General features: G+C 37.0%; 2 protein-coding genes across 3 annotated transcripts; both read right to left on the bottom strand.

Moving 5' to 3' along the window:
- Positions 1 to 498: 498 nt before the first annotated feature.
- On the bottom strand, positions 499 to 5733 carry LOC146145765 (SUZ RNA-binding domain-containing-like). The gene is made up of 5 exons (XM_083389824.1): positions 5629 to 5733; positions 5348 to 5450; positions 4295 to 4373; positions 3447 to 3674; positions 499 to 2619 (listed from the first exon to the last, which is right to left on the bottom strand). The coding sequence occupies exons 1-5, from the start codon at positions 5674 to 5676 to the stop codon at positions 2496 to 2498; spliced, it is 582 nt and encodes a 193-aa protein (XP_083245950.1). The 5' UTR covers positions 5677 to 5733; the 3' UTR covers positions 499 to 2495.
- Positions 5734 to 6736: 1003 nt separating this feature from the next.
- On the bottom strand, positions 6737 to 21769 carry LOC146145766 (uncharacterized). 2 transcript variants are annotated; one of them, XM_083390243.1, is made up of 9 exons: positions 21639 to 21769; positions 18644 to 18891; positions 15211 to 15342; positions 10822 to 11325; positions 9371 to 9530; positions 8537 to 8674; positions 7756 to 7897; positions 7428 to 7573; positions 6737 to 6927 (listed from the first exon to the last, which is right to left on the bottom strand). In XM_083390243.1, exons 1-9 carry the CDS (start codon positions 21752 to 21754, stop codon positions 6747 to 6749), a joined length of 1767 nt encoding a protein of 588 aa, XP_083246369.1. In that variant the 5' UTR covers positions 21755 to 21769; the 3' UTR covers positions 6737 to 6746. The 2 variants fall into 2 exon arrangements, with proteins under 2 accessions (XP_083246369.1, XP_083246368.1); XM_083390242.1 differs by having other exon boundaries at positions 15211 to 15345.
- Positions 21770 to 26179: the final 4410 nt, after the last annotated feature.

Below are 26179 nucleotides of genomic sequence, written 5' to 3' on the forward strand. Positions count from 1 at the left end.
TTAAAAATTTGTACAAGACAATCTGTTTTTCGAATCTTTAAGGCAGGGATGTCCAACCTGCGGCCCGCAGTCCACATTGCGGCCCGTCTAAAATTTTTGTGCGGTCGGCTAGTCATTTTCACTCCCAAGTAGCATTTTAAACGTTCAATATTAGCCTAATTAAAATGTACCAGTCAGCTTTTAGGGGTGCATTAATAGTATAGTATGGGTAAAAAATATATATATATAATTCTAAAGGCCCGTTATAACTCTAAAGAGCAATACTTAATATTGAAACTTAATAGGTTCTGCGGCCCATTAAATTATTTCAAGTGTCAACGCGGCCCACTATAATAAAATGTAGGACATCCCTGCTTTAAGGGATTGGGTGATTTGTTACATGGATAGAGCAATAATGCCAATATATTTAGGTAATTTATAAAAGATGAGTATATAAGGAAAACAAGAGCATATACTTTAACCATCTTTAGAAAACATTACCCACATATCTGACTGATTAATTATATTTTATTATGATGAGAAATGTCACATTTACAGATATATGATTGATTCTTGTCTACAAGTGAACATCATGAAACATTGGTTGAAATTTGCCCGAAATACAGAAAAAAATGCATTGTCAAGAGATTTGCTCATATGGCAAATTTTTGAAGTTAATTCAAAATGAAATACATAATGCATGCTTTCAAATGTTCTTCAATGAGTTTATTATAAACGAAAATTATGGTTTGTTCATCTGTGAAAGCAATTTTTATAAAAAATATTTAAAAAAATTAAAACATACATGAAACCTTTAGACACACATTGTAGACTGCCTTAGTTTTATATAAGTTTCAAACACTTCATTTTGAACTTTTGACTAATACAGCATATTTCAAGATGAATTTTAAACTAAAGCATTGGAAAAAAAGAGATGTAAGTGTAATAAAACTCCTACAGTTTGCTATAGCAAAATACAATAAAAAATGAACTACAATCAGTCACTATCCATGTGCAATTGCTACACTGACATGTAACGCATATTTAAAGTTACAATTCGTACATGCTCAACTATCAACAGATTTATGTACTCTAGGTTATATTTACAAGCATCCACATTGAAGACATTATTTTCAATACATTACTCGGCAAAAGCTGGATAGAACGATGTGCAAGTTTTATGGACAGCAATAATAATTAAACTACCAAAAGTTAATTTATTTTTCTATTTTCCAATTATTATTCAGCACAGATTATTATGTAACATTTTAATTGGTTGCAAATGTTGTTTCCAAAAATCTGTCTAAACGTAATATTAGGTGAGACCATTATAATTCTAAGACAACTTTTTTTGCACAAACTTGCTTTATAAAGGTGCAAAACACATTTGATGGAAAAAAACAGCGTCCTATAAAAGTAATACCTTTATTAGTATATATAAACCGATTTATGAAGATTTGAATAACAGACAGTTTTTCTAGTGGTGCAAGGAAAATATACACAGGTTAAAAAACAGATTTTAAAACATAGCTATCCGACTTGTTTGTATCAGTGATTCCGCATATAAACTTTTTTAACAAGTTTCTCACAATATAATAGGAATCATCCAAAGCTTTTTGATACATATAAACAGTTGTAACAAATAAAACTTTGTTTTATAAAATATACAAAAACAGTACAGCAACTAGGCCATAGGACAGCAATATATAGTTGCACAGCACAAGACAGTCACCAACTGAGAATACATTCTTTAAAGGAAGTGTACCGTTTAAATGAATATATCTCAGTGATTTTTTTTACCTTGATTTGCAACCCAACAGTTTATTTTGTTATTTACTTTATAATATGAAATCATTAATTTTCAGGATTCTTCTATTTTTTTCTGGTATTCAAATTTTTATTATATTTTTTCATAATAATAATTCCGGTTGCTGACTAAGAGCCTTGACGGTTATTTGCTGTTTACACAAAACTTTTAATACAGAAAAATTACTGGGTGTAAAACAATTTCTAAAACATCCCACATATGTAAGTTTCCTGCCATTTTTCGAGCAATTGCAATGCAACTAGATTCTTGCTTCAATCCTGTGGCATTGCATTATGTGTGTAAGTAACTGGGTGCTTAATTTACATGTCCCAGAAAATATTGCAACATTTTCAAGTGCAAAAATCTCTCCAACTTGAGCCTCGGCCTGTCGCGTCTCCCTGCAACTTGCACAAGAGTCTGTTGTACGATGTTGTCTCAGTTTGTTTATGGGCCTCCTCCGCGGGTAAAAATGAAGTTAAAACTTGGCGCATTTTATGTGGTTGTGATTGTAATTGTGGCAGGCCAAGTTGACGATGGCACATCAGTGGCAGTGGCTGGCTGTCAAAGATGTGAGATCGCACCATCTTCGTTGATACGGGCACATGCGCAATGCTTTGTTAAACCTTGAGTTAGCAAACCATCTCGAAGTGCAGCTGCTCCACAGCTTTTTTGGTATTAGCTTTGTGACATCGGAGTTCCGCTGGTTCCTTCATCTGTTGCTTTTAAATCCCTTTCCGCCGTGTGGTCCCTTAGGTTGCCTCTTGACGTCTGCTCCGTGGCCATTTTGCTGGTGAGATTTCGACTGCTTTGAGTATCGCCGAAGACTCTCAGGTCTGAAAGCCAAAAAATTAGTGGTTAGAATATGGTCACTGATTGGTGTATGCAGATTGCTATGGTCCAAAAAAACATATTTGCCCTAATTACTACACCGAAAGCCATTGCAGTAAGAATGATACATAAGCTGTAATCGTTGGTCAAAAAGCAGCTTCAGAACGAAGTTGTTGAAGGCTGAAAAAAATGTCAGTTGTTAACACGCATATGTGTGTGCAATGTGCATGTTTCATTGCCCTAATTAATGTTAGACAAAGGCAGTAATGATGATGATGTAAGAGTAGATCAATCAACTTTATAGCTTTGACATTCATTAGCAAGCTACACTACAGATCCGTGCAGTGCATAGTGTCCCTGAAGTAAAATTATTTTACAATCATCAATGTAAAATTATTTAGTACCCCCAAAATAATTCTCATTTTAAAATTGATCTTCAACCAGGTTAAACACCATGGATAACATGACATTGACACTAAGTACCTCTATGAAAACTGTCACACAAAAATTTTATAGTACACCCAAATCCTTCAAGAGACTAATCGAAATCAATTGAGGACTTTAAGACAAGCAAGACCAGGTTAAACGCCATAGCTAACATGCCATTGAAATGAAGTATATACTTGAAAAAAACAATTAATAGTACACCCAAATAGTTTATTACACTAAATCAACTAAGGACTTTAAAGTAAAAGATAGGCTTAAAAATCTATCCTGTAGTGAGGTTTAAACCAAAAACCTCTGCAGAGTTCTGGTTGAGAAATCATTATGGCCCAGTTTGTAAATTCGGGACTAATTTGATATTGATAGACCAAAGGATATACTGACTTACCTAGTGTCTTGATTTCCCTTTGATTGCTTTGCGTTGGGATTAGTCTCTTGTTGTACCCCGTTTTCACCCATTATGCGCTGTCTTGCCTCCGCATAGGCTGCTTCACGCTGGGCGAAGGTTTTTACAGGATTCTGTGCCATCTGACGTTTTCTCTCTTCTTCTTCTCTTTGTCGCTGCAGGGACTTTTCGGGGCGCTTGAGGATTTTTAGTTGCGGCACGTAAGCAGTCCTTCAATAAAAAGACATTCATTAGGATTGAGGGGTTAATTTTTACATCTTAAAGTTCCCTTTTATTGTGCAAACACTTTCCTTGCCATTTTTTAAAAGGAAGAGGCTATTTACCAGTCAAAAAATTGGTTTAAATTAATTTGTTTAAATCAAAATTTTCGACACCCACCTGACCTTTAAAAATGGGGAATTATGGATGTCCTATATATATATTTAGTGTTTTATTTAAATACACATCCGTTATGTTTTATGCAAAAGAACCGCTATATAATACCAAATGGGAGTTTTTACCATGGTCAAATAAGAAAAAAATATCAAATTAAAAAGTACAGTCAAAGTGAATTTCAGAATATTTAATGAAATTTGCTCTTGCCTAAGGAAGTCTATTTTCTCCCTGATTTTAATGTAGAGTTAGTTATAAGAATTTTGGTTTTAAATAGTTTTAAACTCAAATATGACCATAATGCACAATACAATCTGGTTTAGGATTGCCACCCATACCACTCGAGTATCAGACATCCACTGATTTTGTTACTTGTCATATGATTGGCTCAATTATAGATAGTAGATCCCCATTTATAACTATCAATATATAAAAACGCAAAAAGAAACAACTTTTACCTATGTTGGTCTTCCTCATGGACAACAACCGGTCGTTGGAGTATTCTAATTGGTCCCGGAGTAAATGTGTTGTTTTGATCTGAAACAAAAAGCTGTGTGTTTACAACATATATATATATATGTTTTTATGCAATATAACCAAGCATGTTTTAAGTGACTAAAAACTGTAGTTTTGTGAATAAAATGTAGATGCATCTTAATAATAAATTTCAAAGCCAAAAAGGTCGAGTAGATCGACAGCATCTTGATTAAGACGTTTCAATACGACCTTTTTGGCTTTGAAATTTATTATTAAGCTACATTACAGATCCGTGCATAGTGTATCCAAATGTAGATGCAGTTTTTGCACTATGAGCAAACTGCCTCTGTTCTTTGTTTGTTCTTGTTCAGAGAGTGTAATTAGCTGAAAGGCACTTATCATGTGAAAACTTATTGTCGATTTAAAACCCCTTAAAACTTTGAGTGATTAGACTGCATTTAAGCGTTATATTTGCCAAAAGTTTCCTAGAAAACAACAGGTATTTAACTGTTTCATGACGGGACTTTGACATCATCCCTGAAAATCACATGCACCTTTTAAAAATAATCTGGTGAGCGAATCGATTTTTATCTAATTGGTTTTAACCAAACATATATCACAGACACTGATCTAGAATCCTACGACAACAAACATTTTTTGAGTGAGGGTGAGTGTTTGGGTAGGTTAAGCAATATTATTAAATAATAATACTTGACCCATCCTCACCCAAACAGACACCGTAACCCAAATATTGTGTGTTGCTTTAATAATTCAACGCTGGTAGGATTATAGACCAGCGCCTAAACTGGATATAACCAAAACATATAAAAAGTTGTGCTTATTTTTGACTTGTGCTTTACTAACACATGACGTGTGCTTTACTAACACACGAAATTACTAGAATAAAATAAACCACAGGCCGGATCTAACGCGGTGGCAATATTTCCCCAGTTCTGGTCTAGGCCACAAAGGGTGAAGTAATCAATCAGTTTTAAAATGTCTTTTAAGCACTAAATTTTAAGATGGAGTATTACCAGTGGCTAAGTTCTGTTTTTCTGTCTTCTTTTTTTCTTTGATTGCTTGGGGTTTCTCTTTTCCATTCATAGTAAATCCATCTTCAACATGCTTGTCGATATCCTAAATAAAAATTGCAACTTTTGCCAATTTTCACACAAATTAAACATCTAAGCATAGCATAATTCATACTAAAAAGGTGCTGCAAGTCGGAATAATTTATTCAATAGAAAATAACGCACACACACACATTTTTATTTTAACAGGTGAGTCAAAAATATTTTTTCTAACAAAAACTTACCACACAATCAGCAAAATCCTCCCAACTATCCCAAATTTCATCTGTCATGATGTTAGCACACCAAAAAAAGTAACTACAGAGTGATTTAGCGTTATTTTTAGGATCTGTATAATATAAAGTTTAAAACTCATTAAAACTAATGGCTACATGTGTAGTTATTTATAAACCCTTGACATGTGTATAATGTTTGTTAATATAAAATAAACTCAAAACTCATAACTTAAAAACACAATTTTAATCAGTTTTAGCTGAAATAGCGACTCACGTTTCTAAAAGAAATACGCTATTGTCAATCGTCGTTTGGTACGAAGACTTTTGGCTTATTTTCATATGATTAAACTTTAGTTTATGACTATTCCTAACTAATAAATTAAGTTTTAGTAACCTACGTAGTTATCAATCACATTAGTATCGTTATATAAGACGTAGACCTTCTTTAACAGCAAACAGTCATGAATAAGGAACGGATACCACATTAAGAATTTCCAGAAGTTTGAAGACAATAAAAAGAAATAAACAACTTCCTCGTCGCGAATTACCGCTTACCACATTTTTACGTTTATTTTTCTGGGGACCAAAATTAAATGAATAAAAGAGCACAGACCAAGAAAGGGTTACCCTTAAGCTGTAGAATTAGTGTAACGTAAACATTACATACCATGTTGTTAATATTAACAAATTTTTATCTAACAACAAAGGACTGTGGATGAAAAATACGACTTTAGTTTGCTCAAACTTCTAAACTTCTTTCATATTAATTATAGTATATTTGTGGAATGATAAACAAATCCTAACTCTTTTTTAAAGTGTATTTAAACATACATTTTACAATATTGGTGTTCTTTTTTCGCCAACTAAAATTAACTCCCTTTAAACATTCTTTAGCTTTCCGCTGATTGCAATCAGCAAAGACGCCAATTATGTGCGACGTCGTATAAAAACAAACCACGTTTTGTATTTTACCGTTTTTACGTGTTGCTGCTGGTTTGAGTAGGTTCTTGATATCACAGACAAGATTACGAAGGAATAGTAGGTTTTATTTTACAAAATAAACGAGTTTGGGTAATAACTATACAAACAAGCACAGTGTAATATTTCAAAATGTAGATAGTCGTAGTTCAGCTTTTGCTCGCGTGTTCCTTGACCTTGCAGTAGACGCAAGTTTTATACAAGAGGTATAGAAATAGCGCAGTCCCAGTCGAAGCCCACACTGAAGCGCCAACTGCGAGCAGCACCGTCGTTGACATCCGGATGGCGTCTTTCCCTTCGAAATCTGGGAGCCTCTCCAGGAATTTATACCTGCAAGATATGGTACTTAAAATAACTTTCTTTGTAAATAGCCGTGTTTGTCTAATTCTATATAGTTGGCGCTTTATTTTACTTTGACCTGATGAAGCACGGTTGTGCTGAAAATAACTGGTTGGTTTTCGTTTTGTTACTGTTTTCAAAAATGTACTTCCGTGTTTTCAGTTGCGTCTGCAGAGATGGCATTCAAAGAGCCCGTGTCATCGTTTTCAGCAGTTTTTAGTATTGGTAACGGTCGTAAGTATGGGCACTATGGTAAGCCCGGTAAGCTTTACTTTTTTACTATTATGTAGTATCTGGCTACATTTTATATTGGGGCGTATTAAGTTACTTAGTTAGAATTACACAATTCCCTATGGTGCTCGTGACACCTTTTTGCCACAAACTTGGCGAAAAACGACGAGGGACCTCGAAGCTCGAACGGCACTACTAAATCACTTAGGGCGCCGGTTTTTCGGTGGCAGCATTTTTTTATGGGCAAAACACTCACTTACCTAAGTACGAGCAACGCCGGTGTGATCACCATTATGGCCGAAAGGGGTAGGAGGGCAGCGCAAGACATGAAGGAAAAGAAGACCCTTCCAGCAGTCGCCCATATATGGCTGTGGGAATCCTTCATCCAGATTATACGCAGCACCACCTTTCACAAGAAAAAAGTCGGCTGGTTTGTATGTCTACCGCTTGGTAAGTGTACTTCTAGTGTTTGTGTGATATGCGGTAATTATGCATAATGTTTGTGTATAAAAATATTTCCAAACATGCTGGTGTTGCTTTTGCGTTGGCTTGTAAAAAGACGGGCGCTTCCCATTTAGATATACTCACCGTCGCTAGGACACAGCCTCCCGCCAGTCCGTCCAATGCTTTGGCGGCCAGCGACACCAGCAGAACCTTGTTCAGGTCGTCGCTGCCCCAAGACTGTAGCCCTTCGCGCGGGCACCGGTCATTTATTGCGCATTCCCAGCACCTGAATGAGAGTGATTGGGTTAGGGTTGTTTTTAGGACTGTATCGTCGCTGGAACCCAATAGCTACGCTTAAACCACGCTTCTAGGCTCGGGCACTAAACCTTTAGCTTACGCTTAGCCGTTTTTGTTGTCACTGCTGCGAACGTTGTCCCCGAAGGTACGAGCGGTAAACAAAATGATGAAAAACGCAAAGCGGGCCATTTTGCAACGTCGACATCTTTTGTCGAAAAATGGTGGGCTTGCATTTCTGAGTTTTCCGCGCAATACAGACACTACTTAAAACCGAGAAACGAGCCTTCTACGTTTTTTCGTAATTTTAGAATGTGGTATAACAAGTATCACTTATTTTTCAGATCCCTTTTTACCAAGACTCCCGAGCGACCCCGTGTCAAAGAATTAGAGCCATCCCAAATATAATTCAACAGATGTAAGTAGGATAAGATTATTTTTAATGTTATATGACGAACACTAGAGAATATTACAGCAATTATTAGCAAACTTAAATTTGGGCAGCTGCCTTCATAGGCTTGGAATTCCAAAAGTTTGTTGCAACACTACTGTATAATAGGCATAGCATCAATTCTCAGCTTTTTTCGCTTAAACCAAATTTTATCAACATGCAGTTCGCCTAATCGCTTACTCAAAGCCGAAGTTTCCGACGTGATAGGCGGCGGAGTGTACGCTTAAGGCGCCAGTAATCAGCTGCAGGGGCATCACAAGAACGTTGACTGCAAACGCTGAGATGATGTGATGGTGCTGCGTGATCATTATCACCAACCTACACGAATAAAGAATTCCAGCTTACCTTTCACGGTTTGCGCTATATTTAATCGTCCAGATGCATTTTAGTGCTAAAATGTTAAAAGTTGTAAATAAGCCTTCCACACTATTAAATGTGTGTTGGAAATCCTATTTGACACGACCCGCTAGACATTTTTGTTTCGTGCAGACCTTGGTAAAAAAATATTAATTGCTCCATCCCTTGCCTGGAAGTTTGCATCTTCCTATTGACACCTAACCCACTGGCTTTTGAATTTAGTTAGATATCTGTAGTAATGGCAATTTCCATCAAAATATGTAAAAGTGAAATAGAAAAAGACATTCAGTGCCAAACCGTTTTATTTTTAAACTGTTTTCTTTTAAAAAAAATTGCTTCCTAAATATAGACCAATATTTTAATTCGGCCTTTATGGACCCCCTAAAACTAGTTCACGGACCCCCAAGGGGTTTAAGAACCCCTGCCATGTATAGACACTTTGGACTAATTTGTTTACACATTTTCCTTGTCTCTCTGGCTGGTCAATGAGCCTCGTTACATCATTAAACCTCAACCGCTCCACTCTTATTCAATAATTCACGCAAGGCTCTTTAACGATTGTTTTTCACTTGCACGCACTCCGGCGTCTTCCCAGGAAAAACACGGGTAGCACCTTGTTACTATACGGAGCATAATTCCCAACAATCTCCCCAGCACCTTGTAACTATACTGAGCACCAGGGAGGGAAATGATCCGATGATAAAGACTGGCCCGAACACCTCGACCATTGCGTGCTTGTGTTGGTCCAATTGCCTCTTTGCTTGCTTTGTCGTCATGTATTTGATTACGTCGTTGATTGGTCCGCAAGCCTCCTCGCCTAAAGTGAAGAAGTTTAATTTTCGTAAAACGTATATCTGATGGAATTTTTTACGATGCCTTGCGAATAAATTCGTTCGATATGACCTCAGAATGGTTATTTATTTAGGGCAGTGGGTCGAGCATTTCTAAATGTTTGAACAGATTTTTTATTATCGGGAAATTATTGCATTACCATTACGTAATATCTATGCAACAATATCACAAATACGCAACAATTAAAGGTTTTATGTAAATTTATTTGTTTCGTCACATCTCGTTGTTGGTCGCACATTAAACCTTGCATAATAAGTTGATCTCCAGTTTTTAACTTTTCTAGGTAGATACTCTGTATTGAAGCGCAAATAAAGATTGAAATTACCAATTGAGTACCGATACTACCACTTGGTATCTGATATCGCCTCCAATCCGATAACGGACATCCCTACATGCCAGTAATAGTGGTGTTATGATGGAGAATATTATATCTGCCGCAGAACATACAGTACCAATGACATAATTTTCATCGCACGGCTTTGCACTTTAAACGAGAATACGGCTATTAAAGTTTACAAATCAATGCAATTATTTAAATAGCAGTATGGAGCAGAACGGTTGGGGTTTGTAGTAAGAATACCAAAGCCCATACAGAGAACGTTTTGAATATCTCGTCATTCATTTTCAACATAGTGAAAGGCACTGATTCTAAGTTTAAATATATACACCACTACAAGGCAAACAAACTGCAATCATTATGTTTAAAATGAATAAAAATATATTTGAAACGTTCAAAATGATACCTACTTCTGTAAAATAACAGTAGTTTGTTCTATCTCCCTGTTAGTATTATTGGTGTTATGATAGGGGATATCATATCTGCCACAGAACGTAATAAATCAGGGGTCGGGAACCTTTTAGCTAAGGGAGCCATAAAAGCCAATATTCGTGGTTGTATTTCCATGAGAGCCACAAGTAGGATTTTAATATTTACTGGTATATATGTGTGCTAAAAAGAAAAATAATAGTTAGGAAAGAGGCCGTGACGGCGTGGAGTTTTATATAAATCATGCTGAGAAATGATAGCTTAGAATTTATCAAGTAGGCTAAGAATATTTCATCAAAAGAGCCATATATGGCCTGCGAGCCGTAAGTTTCCGACCCCTGTACTAATGGCATGATTTTTTATCGCTGGCTTTGTACTTTGACGGGAAAACGGCATTTAGTTTAAAATCTATGCACTTATTCAAATAACATCAGTTCGTCCTAAAAACAGTTTACGCTCATACCAAACCTAAAATAGAGCCCAGACTTACTTCGCGTCCGATTCCTGACTGACGTCATGGTTGGTGACGTCACGTTCAATACGTAACTGCGCGCTTCGTCCGCCGTTCGATTCCGGCCGTCGCCGGGCCGCTTCTCCTGTGGGGTCCGTTCACCCCTCATGTTCACGTTAACGAGCCCCAGGGGAGGTAAGGGGGCGTCCCGTCGATGGCGTCGGTGGCGCACTTGGCTCCGGGGCCTGTTGGGCCCATTGTGGGCCTCGCGGTGCCAGTTTTGGTGCGGTCCTGGCACCGATACAGTTCGCGCGATATGAGAAGTTATGTTTGGCGGCATGATGACCTTTGCCCTTTCCAGTAGCTGGTTGGTGTCGTTATAGTGACGTTTGCACAGCGCGTAGAAGGCCACGTCAGCGCTGAATGACGTCAGAGGCATGATGACGCAAATGAGCGCGAGGTAGGCGCTGAAGGCCCAGGCTGCGGCGTTTCTGCGTTCGGTAGAGTCCCGTCGACAGACGCAGTTGTGCGTGATCTTCATTTCTTGCATAAAACAGTTTAAAAAGTATGAGGATTCTGCTGCGACTATTTAGTTGTCCTACATTGGGGTGCTTGGGGTTCAGAACACTTTTTATTTCACTTTTTTTGCAAAATTTTGACGTTTTATTCGACGGACGCTTTGTGGTTTCGCCTTTTATAACATACGTACAACATAATTAATTCATTGCTTGATTGATTTACAGGCTTCTTTGACATTTGTTAAAAATGCCACAATATACAAACCTTCACGACAAGTACGGCCTTATATGCGACCTAAGCTAATAACATGTGAACGTTGATTTTTCTTTCACGAAGAACGTGTGGTTTATTTACCTTAATACCCTGCAGCCTGATGCCTGTACTAATAATTAATGCCTGCAATTATACGATAAGCTTTAAGGTGCTTTAGCCTCACCGATGTAAACCCTAACCACTGATTTATGGGCCACACACTGATTTTATCGGGCTTTATCAGGTTCTATTTATTTACCAATAGCTGCAATGTAGCGCTGTTCCGGTCAGGCTGTGTTAAACGATTTTGATGCCAACGCATCTTAATCATAGCTTTTATAATTCTTGACTGTGCATAATCACCATAGTAGTCAGCACCTTTTACATGTAATTTTTGCGAGTTAGATTCGCATCAAGGCTAATTAAAATAAATAATTTATAGAGCAGCAACAATGGGCCTACGACTGATCTCGTGGAAAAACTATTTCCATCGTTTTCCGAGAGATTATTTTGTGGCCTCGAAAAGTCGCCCTTTCAGCGAATTAAATTAACAAGACAGGCGTTAAACGACATTGAAAAGTAAAGGCGTATCGTAGGGATACACGAAACAGTGCCCAAGCAGAAATGAAGGTATTTGTCAATTACCTTTTGGTAACATAAGAAAACATGGTACTATTAGTGTGTAATAACGACGCAATACACATCAGACTGACAACTGACTGCGCAAAGCGACTGATAATCCGGAAATATAATTGGCTTAGTCACAAAACGTTTTAAGAAAACCTGTACGAATTACCACTTTTACATTATCGTGTTACACGAAATCCGCCAATGGCTAGTACAACCACTGCGTAATACTGCAACCGCTACATATATACTGATATATACTGCATAAGGCCGACATGTTAAACATGTAAATAATAAATTGAACAGTGTCGAAAATAAAGTGGGTTTGCTACTAGTCTTTAAATGCTGTAAAGATGTTCTTACGGTACTTAGTTGTTTTATCCAAAGTTTAAGTGCCGGCAGAGCTTCTTTACAGCATATCTTATACCTGGTAACACAAAACCACTGCATTTTCGACACTGTCCAATTTATTATTGACGCGTTTACCTAGCTGGCCTAATGTTATGTGTCCCAGGCCTACGCTCTCTCGTAATGACTGTGTACACTTATCAACACTTGTGCGACGGTCAAGCGACATTGGGCGCCCGTGTTTATATATTGGTCGTCGGCCGATGCTCTCGCATTCTATACCAACGTAGCTTGCCTTAAATTATTCAGGGACGGATTAAAACAAGACGACGTCGGGAAGAAAGGTTATTGCGTGCGCGTGCGAATGCGCGCAGTCATACCCAAGGAAAGAAAATCAATTTGACCAATGCTGTAGTTATAGCGCTCTGGCTCGACCCGAAGCCATAGCCATATATTTGCTCATGATTTGCCCGGCGCTATAAGATACAGGATGATAGTGCCCATAGGCCTCACAACAAAATAAATCACGTTTCTTGTCTAGTTTGTTGAAGAATATAGTGAGACAGAACTGTACGGCCATAAATACAAGCGGCCGTGTACACGTTCCCATATTGACGTTTGAGTTTTTTTCTAGTTTGCTGCCGCGCGAGTAGACCACAGTGTTGTAATGATCTAAGTCAAAAAGTGCACTTAAGCCACTGTTTTCAAATCACTTGACTTAAGTCTTTGGGACAAATGACTTGACTCGACTCAAGTCTTTAGGGCAAATGACTTGGGTTGAAATGTAGTGTTTTCTGTAAGCTTTTTTTCAATAAAATTGAGCTATTTATCCAAATTTTTTCACGTAAAACAGTTTGCTTGCTATATGTTGCGTTTTTCTTATTTTTTAGTTCAGTTATTGCTCATAATCGTGCGAGTTTAAAAATTTCAATGGTTTAGCGTTTTATTTTTACGACAAGGGCGTGACTTGAAGTTGACTTGCTCTAATTATGACTTGACTTGCGCAACTGAAGACTTGGACTGGGACTTGACTTGTTATTTATTCAAAAAGACTTGACTTGGACTTAAGTTATTTTACAATTGACTTGATTGGGACTTAAGTCATTTCAAAATGTCTTGTTTACAACACTGATAGACCATGACATTACTAAACATAGGCTACATGTTATACTTTGACCAAATGTTAAACTGTGCAACGCAGGATAAGGTATGGCGTAATGCTTAATGGCCTAATGTAGCTACTCGCAACCGTACAAATATGTTAAACAATATTATTTAGTTTTTAGTCATCTATTGAGAATAAATATAATAATGCTTGACTCACCAACCCCAACCCAAACGCTAACGTGAACCCTAACCTAAAAAATAGCTGCAGTACACATTACGTCGTACCTTACCCATCCTAACATTTGTTCGAAGTATTTTCTATACTTTTTTTTTACCATACCTCTAATCCAGTCGTTCGCCAACTTAAAACAATTTGCATGGCATGTTTCCCATTTTGTAAACTTATATAGGGTCGTGATATAGCGGAAAAGAATTAGAAAGCAAAGGCTAATAAGATATATATACACTTATAGCACTTCAATTGATATATATATATATACATTTTAAGTCACAAAAATCTTTCACCGCCCCTCTAGAAAAATTGTTCTAGTAGCCTATTCACTAAAATATAACATTAGTGCCTATACCACCTTAAAGTTGGCATGTGCGGTCAGTTTTAAAGTAGGGGCCTTAGCAGGGTTTTGATTTGTGCAGGCCCGTCTTAAATTATCGTCCAAAATACAAGGCAAAATACTTTATCTGGTCACGACAAGACAAAACCAGGGCTGCGGAGCCGGTTACAATTACAAATAACCCAATTCCGATTGCCGACCTGTAGATTCCATAGCTCAGGTCCTACTTTACAGCCTATATTATCTGAATCAACGAAACTATAACACAGGGTCGACATATAGCAATCCACTTATAGGGGTGACATGTAACTCATCCACCCACAATGCGTAGTTGGAAAATGCCCTACCGCATAGCATTCGAGCAGCTCTACGCTTACAGTTTGCGGCCGTATGAGTTCTAAATTTAGTACTAATACCTAGGCAGGATAAGGTCCGGGTTTCTGTAACTAAAGATTTCAAACTGAACCAAGGAAGGATTAGTGTTCGCCATCAATTTAACTTGTGTTTGTGGGTGTGGTGCCTTTTATCAATTAGGTTAAACGAACGAATTCTAACAAGTTGACTAAGCAGCCCGGAACAGAACACTTTCCGTAATGAGCAGCAGGGCTGCGGAGTCGGTTTGTTTTTCTGGGGTCAGACTCGGGACTCGGATAAGACCACGTAAAACTACCCGAGTCCGACATGCGCATGTGCAGTACCAATGTTTAAAACCGATATGGCCGCCAACGGAAATTGTAAATGTGGAATAGCATATGATTGAATATTTTCCAACCATGTATTGTAAGTGAATGAATTATACGACACTCCTATAGGTGGATTGCTAAATACCAACCGTAGTTAGTTACGTAAACTGGCGGAATACAGGCTGTAGAGTCAGAGACGTACTCGGGACTCGACGAAATCACACATTTGACCGGAGTCGGACTTCGGGTTCGTTTTTTTGGCCGGAGTCGGACTCGGGTTATTTGTAACCGACTCCGCAGCCCTGATGAGCAGCCCTCACCTTTTGCCGCCTCCCTAAACGACCGCGACTTGGCATTGGCCGGAGCGATATCGGAAACTCCCCTTCGGATCGCTTTGATTCTGTAGTTCCTGAGTGTGGGTCGCTGGGGCTTGAGTGTGTTTTGTCTCCTTCCTTCTGCACGGAACAAAACCCGTTAGGGATTTCAACACTCCTATAGCTCGTAATGGGGTTTAATAAGTAGTGTGCAGCGGTGTTGTAATGACTTAAGCCAATGCCTTGACTTAAGTGCACTTAAGTCACTGTTTTCAAATGACTTGACTTGACTTTAATCATTTGGGCAAAATGACTTGACTTGACTTAGGTCTTTCGGACGAATGACTTGGGTTGAAAAGAAGTGTTTTCTTTAAGTGTTATTTTCATAAAATTGAGCTATTTAAATGTTTGCACATAAAAGAAATATTTTTTCTTATTTTTAAGTTCAGGTATTGTTCCTAATCGTACGAGTATAATATTCTACTAGTTAACGTATTATTTTTATATAAAGGAAATGACTTGAAGTTTGACTTGCTCTAATTATATTGACTGGGACTTGACTTGCGTAACTGATGAATTGGACTTTGACTTGGCTAGTTATTTATTGAAAAAGACTTGAGTTAGACTTAAGTTATTTTACAAATGGCCTGACTGGGACTTAATTCATTTTAAAATGACTTGTTTACAACACTGGTGTGCAGTAGCAACTCCCACTGAAGGTGACCAGCAGAAAATTGTGACTCGGATAGCATTCTATAAAAGGAAATTTTTGGTTACAAATTGTCAAACAAGGCAGTAATACATTTATTCATTAAAATTACTTAATGGTATAAGATCGAATCCTAAGCTTAAAAAAAGTAAATTTAAGTGAACTCAAATCGAATACAATATTCAGCCAATATTCAGAATACAATATTATGAAGCAATTTTTCTAGCTGCATTGGGCCTCTGTCAATACTTCACTTAACTGACTCACACATAGTTTACCGATTTAGAGAGTAACGATCATTACATAAGGGAGCGGTAATTAACAAGGTTGTTAGTTACATTGGAACAAAGGTCGTTTACTTGGTTCGCACAGCGTTGACATACAGAACTATATTTTAAATCTGAATTTCAATATCCAGCTATCGACGTAAGATTAAAAAATAAATAATAAATTAGATCGTATGTAGCACCTAACAATTAAACTACAGCTGTATTATTAGATCAAAACGTTAAGTTGAAAGTGTGTCTGCGATCACACATATTAACATCAAAATTACACAAGAAATAATCAGTGATGATTTTCGGTAGGGTATTGATATATACGTTAGGAGTATACGTGCCGTGTATTGAATCCTCTGCGTAAAGCAAACATACTTCAAAAATATATAGAAATATTAAAAAAGAATAAAGTTCCAAACTCACACGAAAACCTCAGTCTCGATGACCCAAGGTTATATAGCATATTTGTTGAAGGTAACAGTAAACGAATCAAATATAAGGTCATAAATAACTGGACTCGAAATTTAATTTACCCTGGGTAAAATAAAATACCACTTTAGCACACCGTGAGTCTTCAACGGACTAGCTAGCCGAATCAATCGATCAATTAAAGGACTTTCAAACAACAAGGCCAGGGTAGAAAAACAACTATAGGCTGGCGAAGTATATGTGGTTGAACACTTTTTTAAAATAATGGGAGTTAAAGTTGTGATGACATAAGTAAATGACTTGACTTAAGTGCACTCAATTCACTGTTTTTAAATGACTTGACTTGACATAAGTCATTTCGGGAAAATGACTTAACTGACCTAATATTTTCAGGCAAATGACTTGTAAATGACCTGTCTAATAAATACCTCAATTTAAAAAAAAAATTACTTAAACACTTCATTTCAATTATTGACTTAATATCATTGAATTAAGTCATTACAGTACTGCATGCTGCATATTTTGCAAATAACAATCTGTTGCACCGAAATGCTGTATAGTTCAGTTTAACGACTCTATTAACTCTCTGTACGTGATCCGAGAAGCAGGTTGTTCGAAATCTTCTTTGAAAATCAGCTATTCATTAACTCTACTTAGCGCACGGGCGTTAATGATCACACTCAGCGCCTTGACTTGCTCCAGCTGGATGTCGACAGGGAATAAAATAACGATTAGAAGTTAACTACAGCTTTGTCTGCATTTCGTCGCAGTCCGACGCCAGATCAATAGTACGGCGTATCCCCTGAGTCAGAATTAATAGCAACTTCGATGGCGTAACAGGAACGTCAACAGACGTGGCTATTGATTTTCTTGAACACACAGTGTACAGAAAACATGCTAAGGATGCTATTCGTGCCCAAAAATACCCCTTCGGCAATAAATTAAAATTTTTATTTCGCCTTTTTTCTTCGTTTTGCTTTTTCCATTGTATGAACTGCGGTATCGAACACAAATAAATATCTAGCAAACCGTTTCGAACAGCAACTGACTGAGTTTTAACGCAATACTCAAAACCATTCAAAGGGCAACAACAACAAAAAATGATTTCGGGTTAGCGATAAATTTTAAATTTACAGAGAGATGCTTATTTGGAAAAAGCAGCTTTAACTTCACACATAATCAAGTCAGCGAAAAATGCATTATTTATTTAGAATATAAGGAAACATTTAAGCAGATGCTATTCGTGCCCAAAATACCGCGTCGGCAATAAATTAACATTTTTTGAGTTAGTAATAAATTATAAATCTTACAGAGGGATGTTATTTCAGGAAACTAGCAACATATTCCAGTCAGCGGTAATAATAACATTTATTTTTAACATAAGATAATTCAGTCCTACACAGGTTTTTGATTCGCCATCTGTGAAATTCAAAAGGTCGAAAACGAATTAAATAGTTCTTCTTTCCAGTAATTTGTTAAAGACCTGTTCGATGTAATTTGTTTAGGCTTAAACTTAGCGATATTTTATTTAATTTTACTTTTAAAATAAGGAAAGAGGAGACAACGCTTCATGACCGTGCGTACAGTTTATTTTTGCCAAATATATTACACTGAGACGCCTTTAAAACTTGTATTTTTTTGAAAAGCCAAAAATTTTTCAGTAGTTTAAGTCACTTTCCAGCAAACCTGTCACAATTAAAACAGGTCAGAGTTACGAGTAAAGGCCAGATATGTAAAATGCGCGTGACAGAAGGGAACCACTTCCCCCTTAAGACACGCATTCTATTTGAATAAGATATACTGACGATGCCTTTGCTGGCCAAATACAGTCCTATACACATATTTTAAGATCTTTTAATAGTGCCTGAATTGCTAGCTTGGCTAGACTATCCTTCTCTTACCGATCAGAAATTAATGTCGACATTTATCTTGCAAGGGTCAAGGTGATTTCCATTATCACATATTCAGTGCTACATTAAAACACGCTTTATTTTTCTGTGAACCGCAGAGCAGTTGAGCCTACCTATAGCCGTGGTCTCGTATTGCGGATGAACCGTTGTGATGTCACAATCGAGGGGCGAACCGGCTTGACCCGCTTCGGGTTGTCGCTTGGTGGCGCTAGAGAAGTTTCCGTTATAATCTCGGGTAGATTTCATCACGAACTCCTCAAAGGTTCCAGTGTTCTTTTTACGAAGCAACCGACTAGGGTTGCTGCTGCTGCTTTCCACCTGGCTTACCTGTCCCTGGTTAAAGGGGTGTAGTCGCCGGCTGCTGCACACAAAAAACAAGAAATGTATGTTATATTTAGCTGTGCTCATAGGCGTAGCCAGGCGGGCACAGGGGCCATAGCCCCCCCCCAAAAATTTATAAATACTCTTTATTAATAATTTGTTTTGTAGCATTTATAAGCAGTAGGCTACCACAACAGTCTATCACAGGCATGCCACACCTTTAATTGTCATACACTGTTACGCCACATACGTTGTAGTTATTATTATGTTTGCTATACATTAGTGTAGTTTTACTACTTTTTAATCATTTTGTTTTACTCTTCAAAAGGTTTTGAGTATTGCATTAAAACTCAGCCAGTTACTGCTCGAAACGATTTGCTAGATATTTATTTGTGTTCGATAGGACAGTTCATACAATGGAAAAAGCTAAACGAAAAAAGTTCAAACTTGACCCCCCAAAAATTTTCACTGGCTGTGCTCCCCCTTTCCGCTGGCTGTGCTCCTAAAAAGCCTTGGCGCTGGCCTGTTTTGCGCGGTTGGTTGCTTTTTTTAATGTTGGATTGTGTTATGTTACTATTGGTCGGTACGTATTGTAAAGGGTTCAGTCACAAGTTTACATCTGTAGGCCCAATTGCAAAGTGTGGCAATGAGTTAATCAATGACGTGAGTTATGTCACTACTTACAAATGACTTGATTGGACTTAAGTATTTTGGACAAATGACTTGAATTGAAATTAAGTAATTAATTCAATTGACTTGAGTTGAAATTAAGTGTTTTCATTTAACATTTTATTATAAAATTGAGCTATTTATCTTAAGTTTGCACTTCAAACGATTAGACTGCAACATGTTGTCTTCTAGTTCAATCACTAAACTATTAAAATTGGAAGTCGCCCGATTATGAGTAATAGCACACCTAAAAATAACAAAAAATAACACAATGACTAAGTCAAGTCATTGACTAGTCATTCTTACACTGATGCGCTTCATTTATCTGAAAGCACTTAAAGCGAAATAACAAAATGCGGAATAAAGTGTGATTACCGCGCTGTTCTCAAGACACCAAGCGTTAGACTTTAAAATGGTAATAAATCTAAAGAGAATGTGTTACCCAAGACAAGCGGACGTAAACTGTTATGATGAATAAACCTTAAAAGATGAAAAGCTTTTTAAATATAAAAAAGTATGTGTCTACTCAGCCCTAATACCCTACCCAAAACCTTATTCAGCAATAAAATATTATACGTTTAAGGTGAACGAAAATTTTTTTTTTACCGAAAAGGTGTAAAAAACATTTTACTCAGCTCTTTATTTTGGGTACAACGCTTTTGCGAATAACAATATTTAAAATGCACACAAAGTGTGACACCTTTTAAAATCAAGCTGTAGGAATAGGCGAGGATGTCTTACAACTGTAAATAACTCGAAAAAATATACAAAAACTTTGCTTTTTTAGAAAATAAGCCGCGGGTTAGATTAAATTTGTAGTTTACCTAGTTCTAAGCTAGAGCAGGAGTCATAATACGACAGCCCTCTTGCCAAATTTAAACCGCAAAGTTACTTCTACAGGACTATTTAAAAAAAAGATGAAGAACAATTGAATTGTTGTGGTATGCCAGCTAAACTTTGATGGAATTGAAACTGAACGACAATTTAATAAAGCTCACTGCAGTTTTTGTGGCATAACCTTCGTTTAACGATAATTATCAAGGTAATAAATCTTTGCAAACCGGGGTGGGCACTATATAAATCAGGTGGCACTATATAAATCAGGTGGCACTATATAAATCAGGTGGCACTATATAAATCAGGTGGCACTACATAAATCAAGTGGCACTATATAAATCAGGTGGCACTATATAAATCAGGTGGCACTATATAAATCAGGTGGCACTACATAAATCAGGTGGCACTACATAAATCAGGTGGCACTATATAAATCAGGTGGCACTATATAAATCAGGTGGCACTATATAAATCAGGTGGCACTACATAAATCAAGTGGCACTACATAAATCAAGTGGCACTATATAAATCAGGTGGCACTACATAAATCAGGTGGCACTACATAAATCAAGTGGCACTATATAAATTATACTTTGACCTGATGAAGCACGGTTGTGCGAAAGCTTGTCGAGAATCAAATACAATTTGTCTTTATACAGTGCCACCTGATTTCTCTATATAAATCAGGTGGCCCTATATAAAGACAAATTGAATTGAATTATCGACAAGCTTTCGCACAAACCCTGGTCAATAATAATGAAAACAATTAAAGTACACGAAGTAGGAGCACAAGAAAAAACACAATAATGACCGCGAGAAAAAGGCAATAATGAGTCTAACATATCCACAGGCACATGCTCGCATAGGCGTTTGAGAGTGACGCAAAAATGATGATAACTGGAGGTCTGTACTTCAAAGTACGCCTCATAACACACTTTTTTACACCCGGCGTAAGCTTAAAGTTTCCCTAGGCCATACAGCTATCGGTTTCTTAAGGCCCGTTTACACTACAGCTGCATTGAGCTGAGCTGGGCGTGTAATTGTTTTCACTACAGCTGCACTGAGCTGCGCTGGGCGTAAAAATCGCTCCAAAACACAACGTTTTTCTATAGCTGCACGGGGCTTGAGTTTAGCAAAGCGCAAAACGCTCGCCACAATAGAATTTAAATGCAAATTACGCTTTGCTCAGCTTAGTGCAGCTGTAGTGTAAACGGGCTTTTAAAGTACAGAAGTTTTGTGACCTTTGATATACGCTCTGGGTTAAGCAACCGTAGCACTCACCCGACTTCTAGATTTCGTTGGCTTGGGGCTGGGGATGGGGGGTTAATGGATCGACGGTGAATGGAACGCCTGTGGTTTATTGCTTGTATGGCAATCGACGAACGGTGTGACATCATTGTGCTTTATTTCCGACTGCAGCAATTTTAAAGCTAGTTTCTAATGGCGTACGGCTGAAAAGAATTACAACAGTTTCAAAGAGGTTTCTTAATCAGGGGTGCTCGCAAACCCCAAGGGGCACGAGAACTGTTCCAAGAGGGTGTGGGGGCGCTGAATCAGACACAGAAACTGTATCACTGTAATTTATTAATTTGCTCAGTTAAATATAAATCTAACTCACATTTGGTATTGCGTTACAGTGTTGTCAGTTACTTAATGAAAATTAAATGACAATGTTTTATTATTTATAAAGTAATTCTAGAAGGGGGTGCGAGAATTGGTTAGTGATTTGAGAGGGGTACAGCAAAAAAAGGTTATCCCTAAGGCGACTATATGTTGAACTGAGTGCACCCGATAGGTCAAAATTTGTCAAAATTATCTCAAGTCAAAATCGTTGACCAATTTAACAAAAGGTGCTGTGGGATTTTTGAAATTTTTTTTTCGTGTTAAAAGTTTTTTTTGTTTTTTTTATGACACCCAAAAACCTTTTAACTGCATTGTCTTCGTTTTTTGTACAATATAAGATATACGTGAGCCGGCAGAATTAAGCAATATACGTGGTTTATCGGCTGGGTTCAGCTCGAACTTTGATTTCGCGTTAGATATAGTTGTTTATATGATTTGTTTTTTTACTTTTTAATACTTCAAAAATATCAAACAAGCATTTTCGATAGTTTTGCATAAGCATAAAAAATAACTGATTTGCGTCCCACCGGCCAATTTTTGTTCAAATCAATGTATTCCTAGTAAGTCAAATTTTTTTTCTCAAAAAAACATTTTTAGGTCAAAAGTTGTCAAAGCTTTAATTTTATAGGTCAAAACTAACCGCACTATATAGTTATAACCGACGGTAAATGTTCGGCGTAGGGCATTATTGAAACTTGGCAATTCATCTTTCCAGAACTACTTTTAATATGTCTTGCTACTATATGCATTGTATCTTTTATAAAGGGTTCTTTTGAAACATTTTTTATTATTATTAAGCGCTATATTTTAAATACCTAATCGCAGTGTTGAAATGACTGGAGTCAATATTTTGACTTAAGTGCACTTATGTCGTTGTTTTTTAAAAGACTTTGACTTAAGTGTTTGGATGAATGGATTGACTTGACTTAAGTCTTTTGAACAAATGACTTGGGTTGAAAGAAAGTATTTCTTTAAGTATTTTTTTTACAAAATTGAGCTATTTGTCCAAGTTTTGCATAAAAAACAAATTGCTTGCTGTATGTTGCGTTATTCTTATTTTTTAGTTTAGTTATTATTCATAATCGTACGAGTTTAAAACTTAATGTTTAACGTTTTATTTTATCACAAGGACATGACTTGAAGTTGACTTGCTCTAATTATGACTTGACTGGGGCTTGACTTGTTATTTATTCCCATAGACTTGAGTTGGACTTTTACAAATATCTTTGACTGGGACTTGCCTATTCGGGTATTTGGGGTGTGCTTCAAGGCGACGGATGTGGTGCCCGTCTAAGAGGTATAGGCAATATAAACTAAAAAAACACCCACTTAATGCATTCACAAAATATTTCACTTAAGCTGGCACGAAGCGGTTTACTACAAATTAGGACCCTTAGTCATTAAATTGGCATAGCCTCCAATTACACCGATCCACCACTTAAAAAGCTTTACAGTGCAAACTAATTACACAAGTAGAAACGAAGGCACCAATTATTATGCTTTTCCCTGTGTTCATTAAAATTCCGTCGATGTACAGTTAACGTATATATATGATGAACCTGGAATGTACTCGTTGATACCTTAAAGATATTAAACACACTTTTTCTTAACGTTCCTACCTCTTAACTTTGCGACTTTTTTTTTAAGTCTCGAAATAAGGTGAAGTAGCAAAATAATCAACAAATGAAACTTACTTGCAAGTTCACTTTGGACTCAAAACCGGCAGATTTTCTATTTTATTTCAATTAAAATTAAAAATACCTTGTTAAAACGAGCATGACCAACATAAAGATCATCGTTGGTTTAGAAAGGCTGATTTAATGCTAGTTAAGCCCACTGTTATATACTTCAAATTTTCCACGATGTCAAACAAACCAACGTCCGCGAAATTACACTAACAACTAAAATAAACTTTACTGTAACAGTTTTGCCCCATATGCCCATTTCGGGGTGACGAGTTTCTAAACTTGCATCACGTCTCTCATCAATTTAAATTATTCTTTTAATCGAACTACAGGCATCTTAACCGCTGTGAAAGACCTTTACCGTATGTTTAAATGGTCAAAAGTCAAGACGTAGTAAGTAATGATCAAGAGTCAAGACACTATTAACGCAATTAAGACATCCCTGCACTCATTTGACATTTACTGCTTCTTCTGAAATTACACGTGCGCCGACTGCACGACTTTAACGTGACACTGTTAGAACAAACCCCTCAATTTTCAGATGTTCAGCTGAGAAAGTTAATGTATATATATGCTACACCTGGAATGTACTCATTCTCATTGATACCTTAAAGGTATACTAACGCAGTGTTTCTCAATACCTTGTAAACTTTGCAACGTCGGAGTTTCGGACGTAAAACTGTAAAAAAACCTTACTTTTTCAGAAAAGAACAGCATAATGCCGATAATTAATAAATCAACCAATTTTCAAAACGAAAATAAATTCATGCGTGGCATAAACAGCCAGCAGACAAGGCGAGCCCGATTAATGTTTTCTTTATACCTACGCAAATGTACCTAATAGGGCAATCTATGCTAGCAGCATTCATCTGTAGGCCTACTTGCTATTTTAATCAGAGCAAGCTAACACTATCTCCAAATTCGTTTTTGATTCTTTACATCCAACATTTCCGAACACACAATCGGATTTCAGATTGCGAAAGTTTTTACCCTAAACACAAAATTCGGACAAAAATCTCCAAATTGAACTCCATTTTTTATCCTCAGAACGGAAATCCCACAGTTCTACAGGACACAATTTTAAGAAATGTCATTAATGTCCCCATCTAGCTCATAGTCCTGCCGCCTCAAAAATGCCACGCTTTATTTGTTTTGGGGGGTTGGTTTTTCTTTTATGTCTTCATTATCTTAAAACATTTTATCTGTGTCTTTTGGCCATTTCAAACAGCCTTGTATCCCTGCTTGAGCTACATTGTTGTATTCTGTGTTTTATTTTACTTCAGGCGGTTCAAGGTCCAGGACGATTCAAGACGATACGAAACCCCCCGGCTTGGGCTTATAAGTTCTTGGCATGATTTTTCTATGTCTCTATTCACCTCAAAAATTTTCACGATTTGCTCTAAAATAGAAAAACCTAAATTTCAAAACCAAAAAAGTCAATGGACTCTTTAATTTGGGATTAAATGTGTGCAATAAACAACTTAAAAAATGTATATATCAGAAAAGCTTCGGTCAGAAGTAATTTGGCTTACAGAGACAAAGTTTTGACCACATCATATTTTTCACAAAATTACCACAGTAAATTTCACAAAGGCAAGATAAAACCTGTTCTTTACTTGATTTAAATGAACTACATACAGCTAGTATATCTAATAGTACGTGCACAACAAAAGCGGTATAGAATCGCACCTACAGGAGTCAGGTATTATATAAAATATTGCTACCAGGCATAGTAATATAAATCAAAAAAGCAGCTCATCTGGTAGTTGCAATTCTTTACCAACGTTTCGGTAACCTATGCAAGTCTTCATCATGCCTTATATCTCCTCGCGACATTATTGCTGGCCTTATATTGCTGACCTGTCAAACGCAGATCGAAATGGGCGCTGTTCGTTCGTTTTTTATGGCATTGTCAACGTGTCATTGGCTGTCACTGCACGAATGGACAAAACAAATGATCATCGATTTCCAACTAGAATTACACCGTCAACTAAAGGCATGACGAGAGACGTCTTGTCACCTGCTGGTGTATTTGGCAAAATTGTGGCGAGCAAGGTACAAAGTATGTTTTTCATGGACTGAAATGGTAAATTTCTGTCCATGAAAATATAACCTACATCTGAAATTCCAGCAGAGAATTACTATGGTTAGTCTTTAAAAGAAATAGGTTCCCTCCGATATTTTTACCAAAACGAAACCATAGAAAAAAGACTGTATTAATGCACTTAATTGCACTTTAAAATATCCCCCGAATAGTTTTACACTTGTTTGTTTTAGGAAAAATTGTCCTACATCTGCAATTCCAGCAGAGAATTACTATGGTTAGTCTTTAAAAGAAATAGGTTCCCTTCAATTTCTTAGCCTTTACCAATACGAAACCTTACAAAACTCACTGCATCAATGCAATTAATTGCACTTTAAAATATCCCCTGAATAGTTTTACACTTGTTTGTTTATAATCAAATATCTTTATAGTGGTGTTAATCAGCAACGGATTCGGGATTTTAGTTTGGG

This window comes from Ascidiella aspersa, chromosome 5 (assembly GCF_963924565.1).
Source record: "Ascidiella aspersa chromosome 5, kaAscAspe10.2, whole genome shotgun sequence".
NCBI classification, from domain to species: Eukaryota; Metazoa; Chordata; class Ascidiacea; order Phlebobranchia; family Ascidiidae; genus Ascidiella; species Ascidiella aspersa.

What these genes read in the sequence shown, in the direction of transcription:
- LOC146145766 (XM_083390242.1), bottom strand. Translation starts at nt 21,754, where the DNA reads ATGATGTCACACCGTTCGTCGATTGCCATACAAGCAATAAACCACAGG. An exon ending in CAACGAAATCTAGAAGTCGG is followed by an intron (nt 18,892 to 21,638) that starts GTGAGTGCTACG and finishes TTTTGTGTGCAG; the next exon opens with CAGCCGGCGACTACACCCCT. An exon ending in AGTCAGGAATCGGACGCGAA is followed by an intron (nt 9,531 to 10,821) that starts GTAAGTCTGGGC and finishes TCTTCACTTTAG; the next exon opens with GCGAGGAGGCTTGCGGACCA.
- LOC146145765 (XM_083389824.1), bottom strand. Translation starts at nt 5,676, where the DNA reads ATGACAGATGAAATTTGGGATAGTTGGGAGGATTTTGCTGATTGTGTG. An exon ending in AAAACAGAACTTAGCCACTG is followed by an intron (nt 4,374 to 5,347) that starts GTAATACTCCAT and finishes TTTTTGTTTCAG; the next exon opens with ATCAAAACAACACATTTACT. An exon ending in CATGAGGAAGACCAACATAG is followed by an intron (nt 3,675 to 4,294) that starts GTAAAAGTTGTT and finishes TTTTTATTGAAG; the next exon opens with GACTGCTTACGTGCCGCAAC.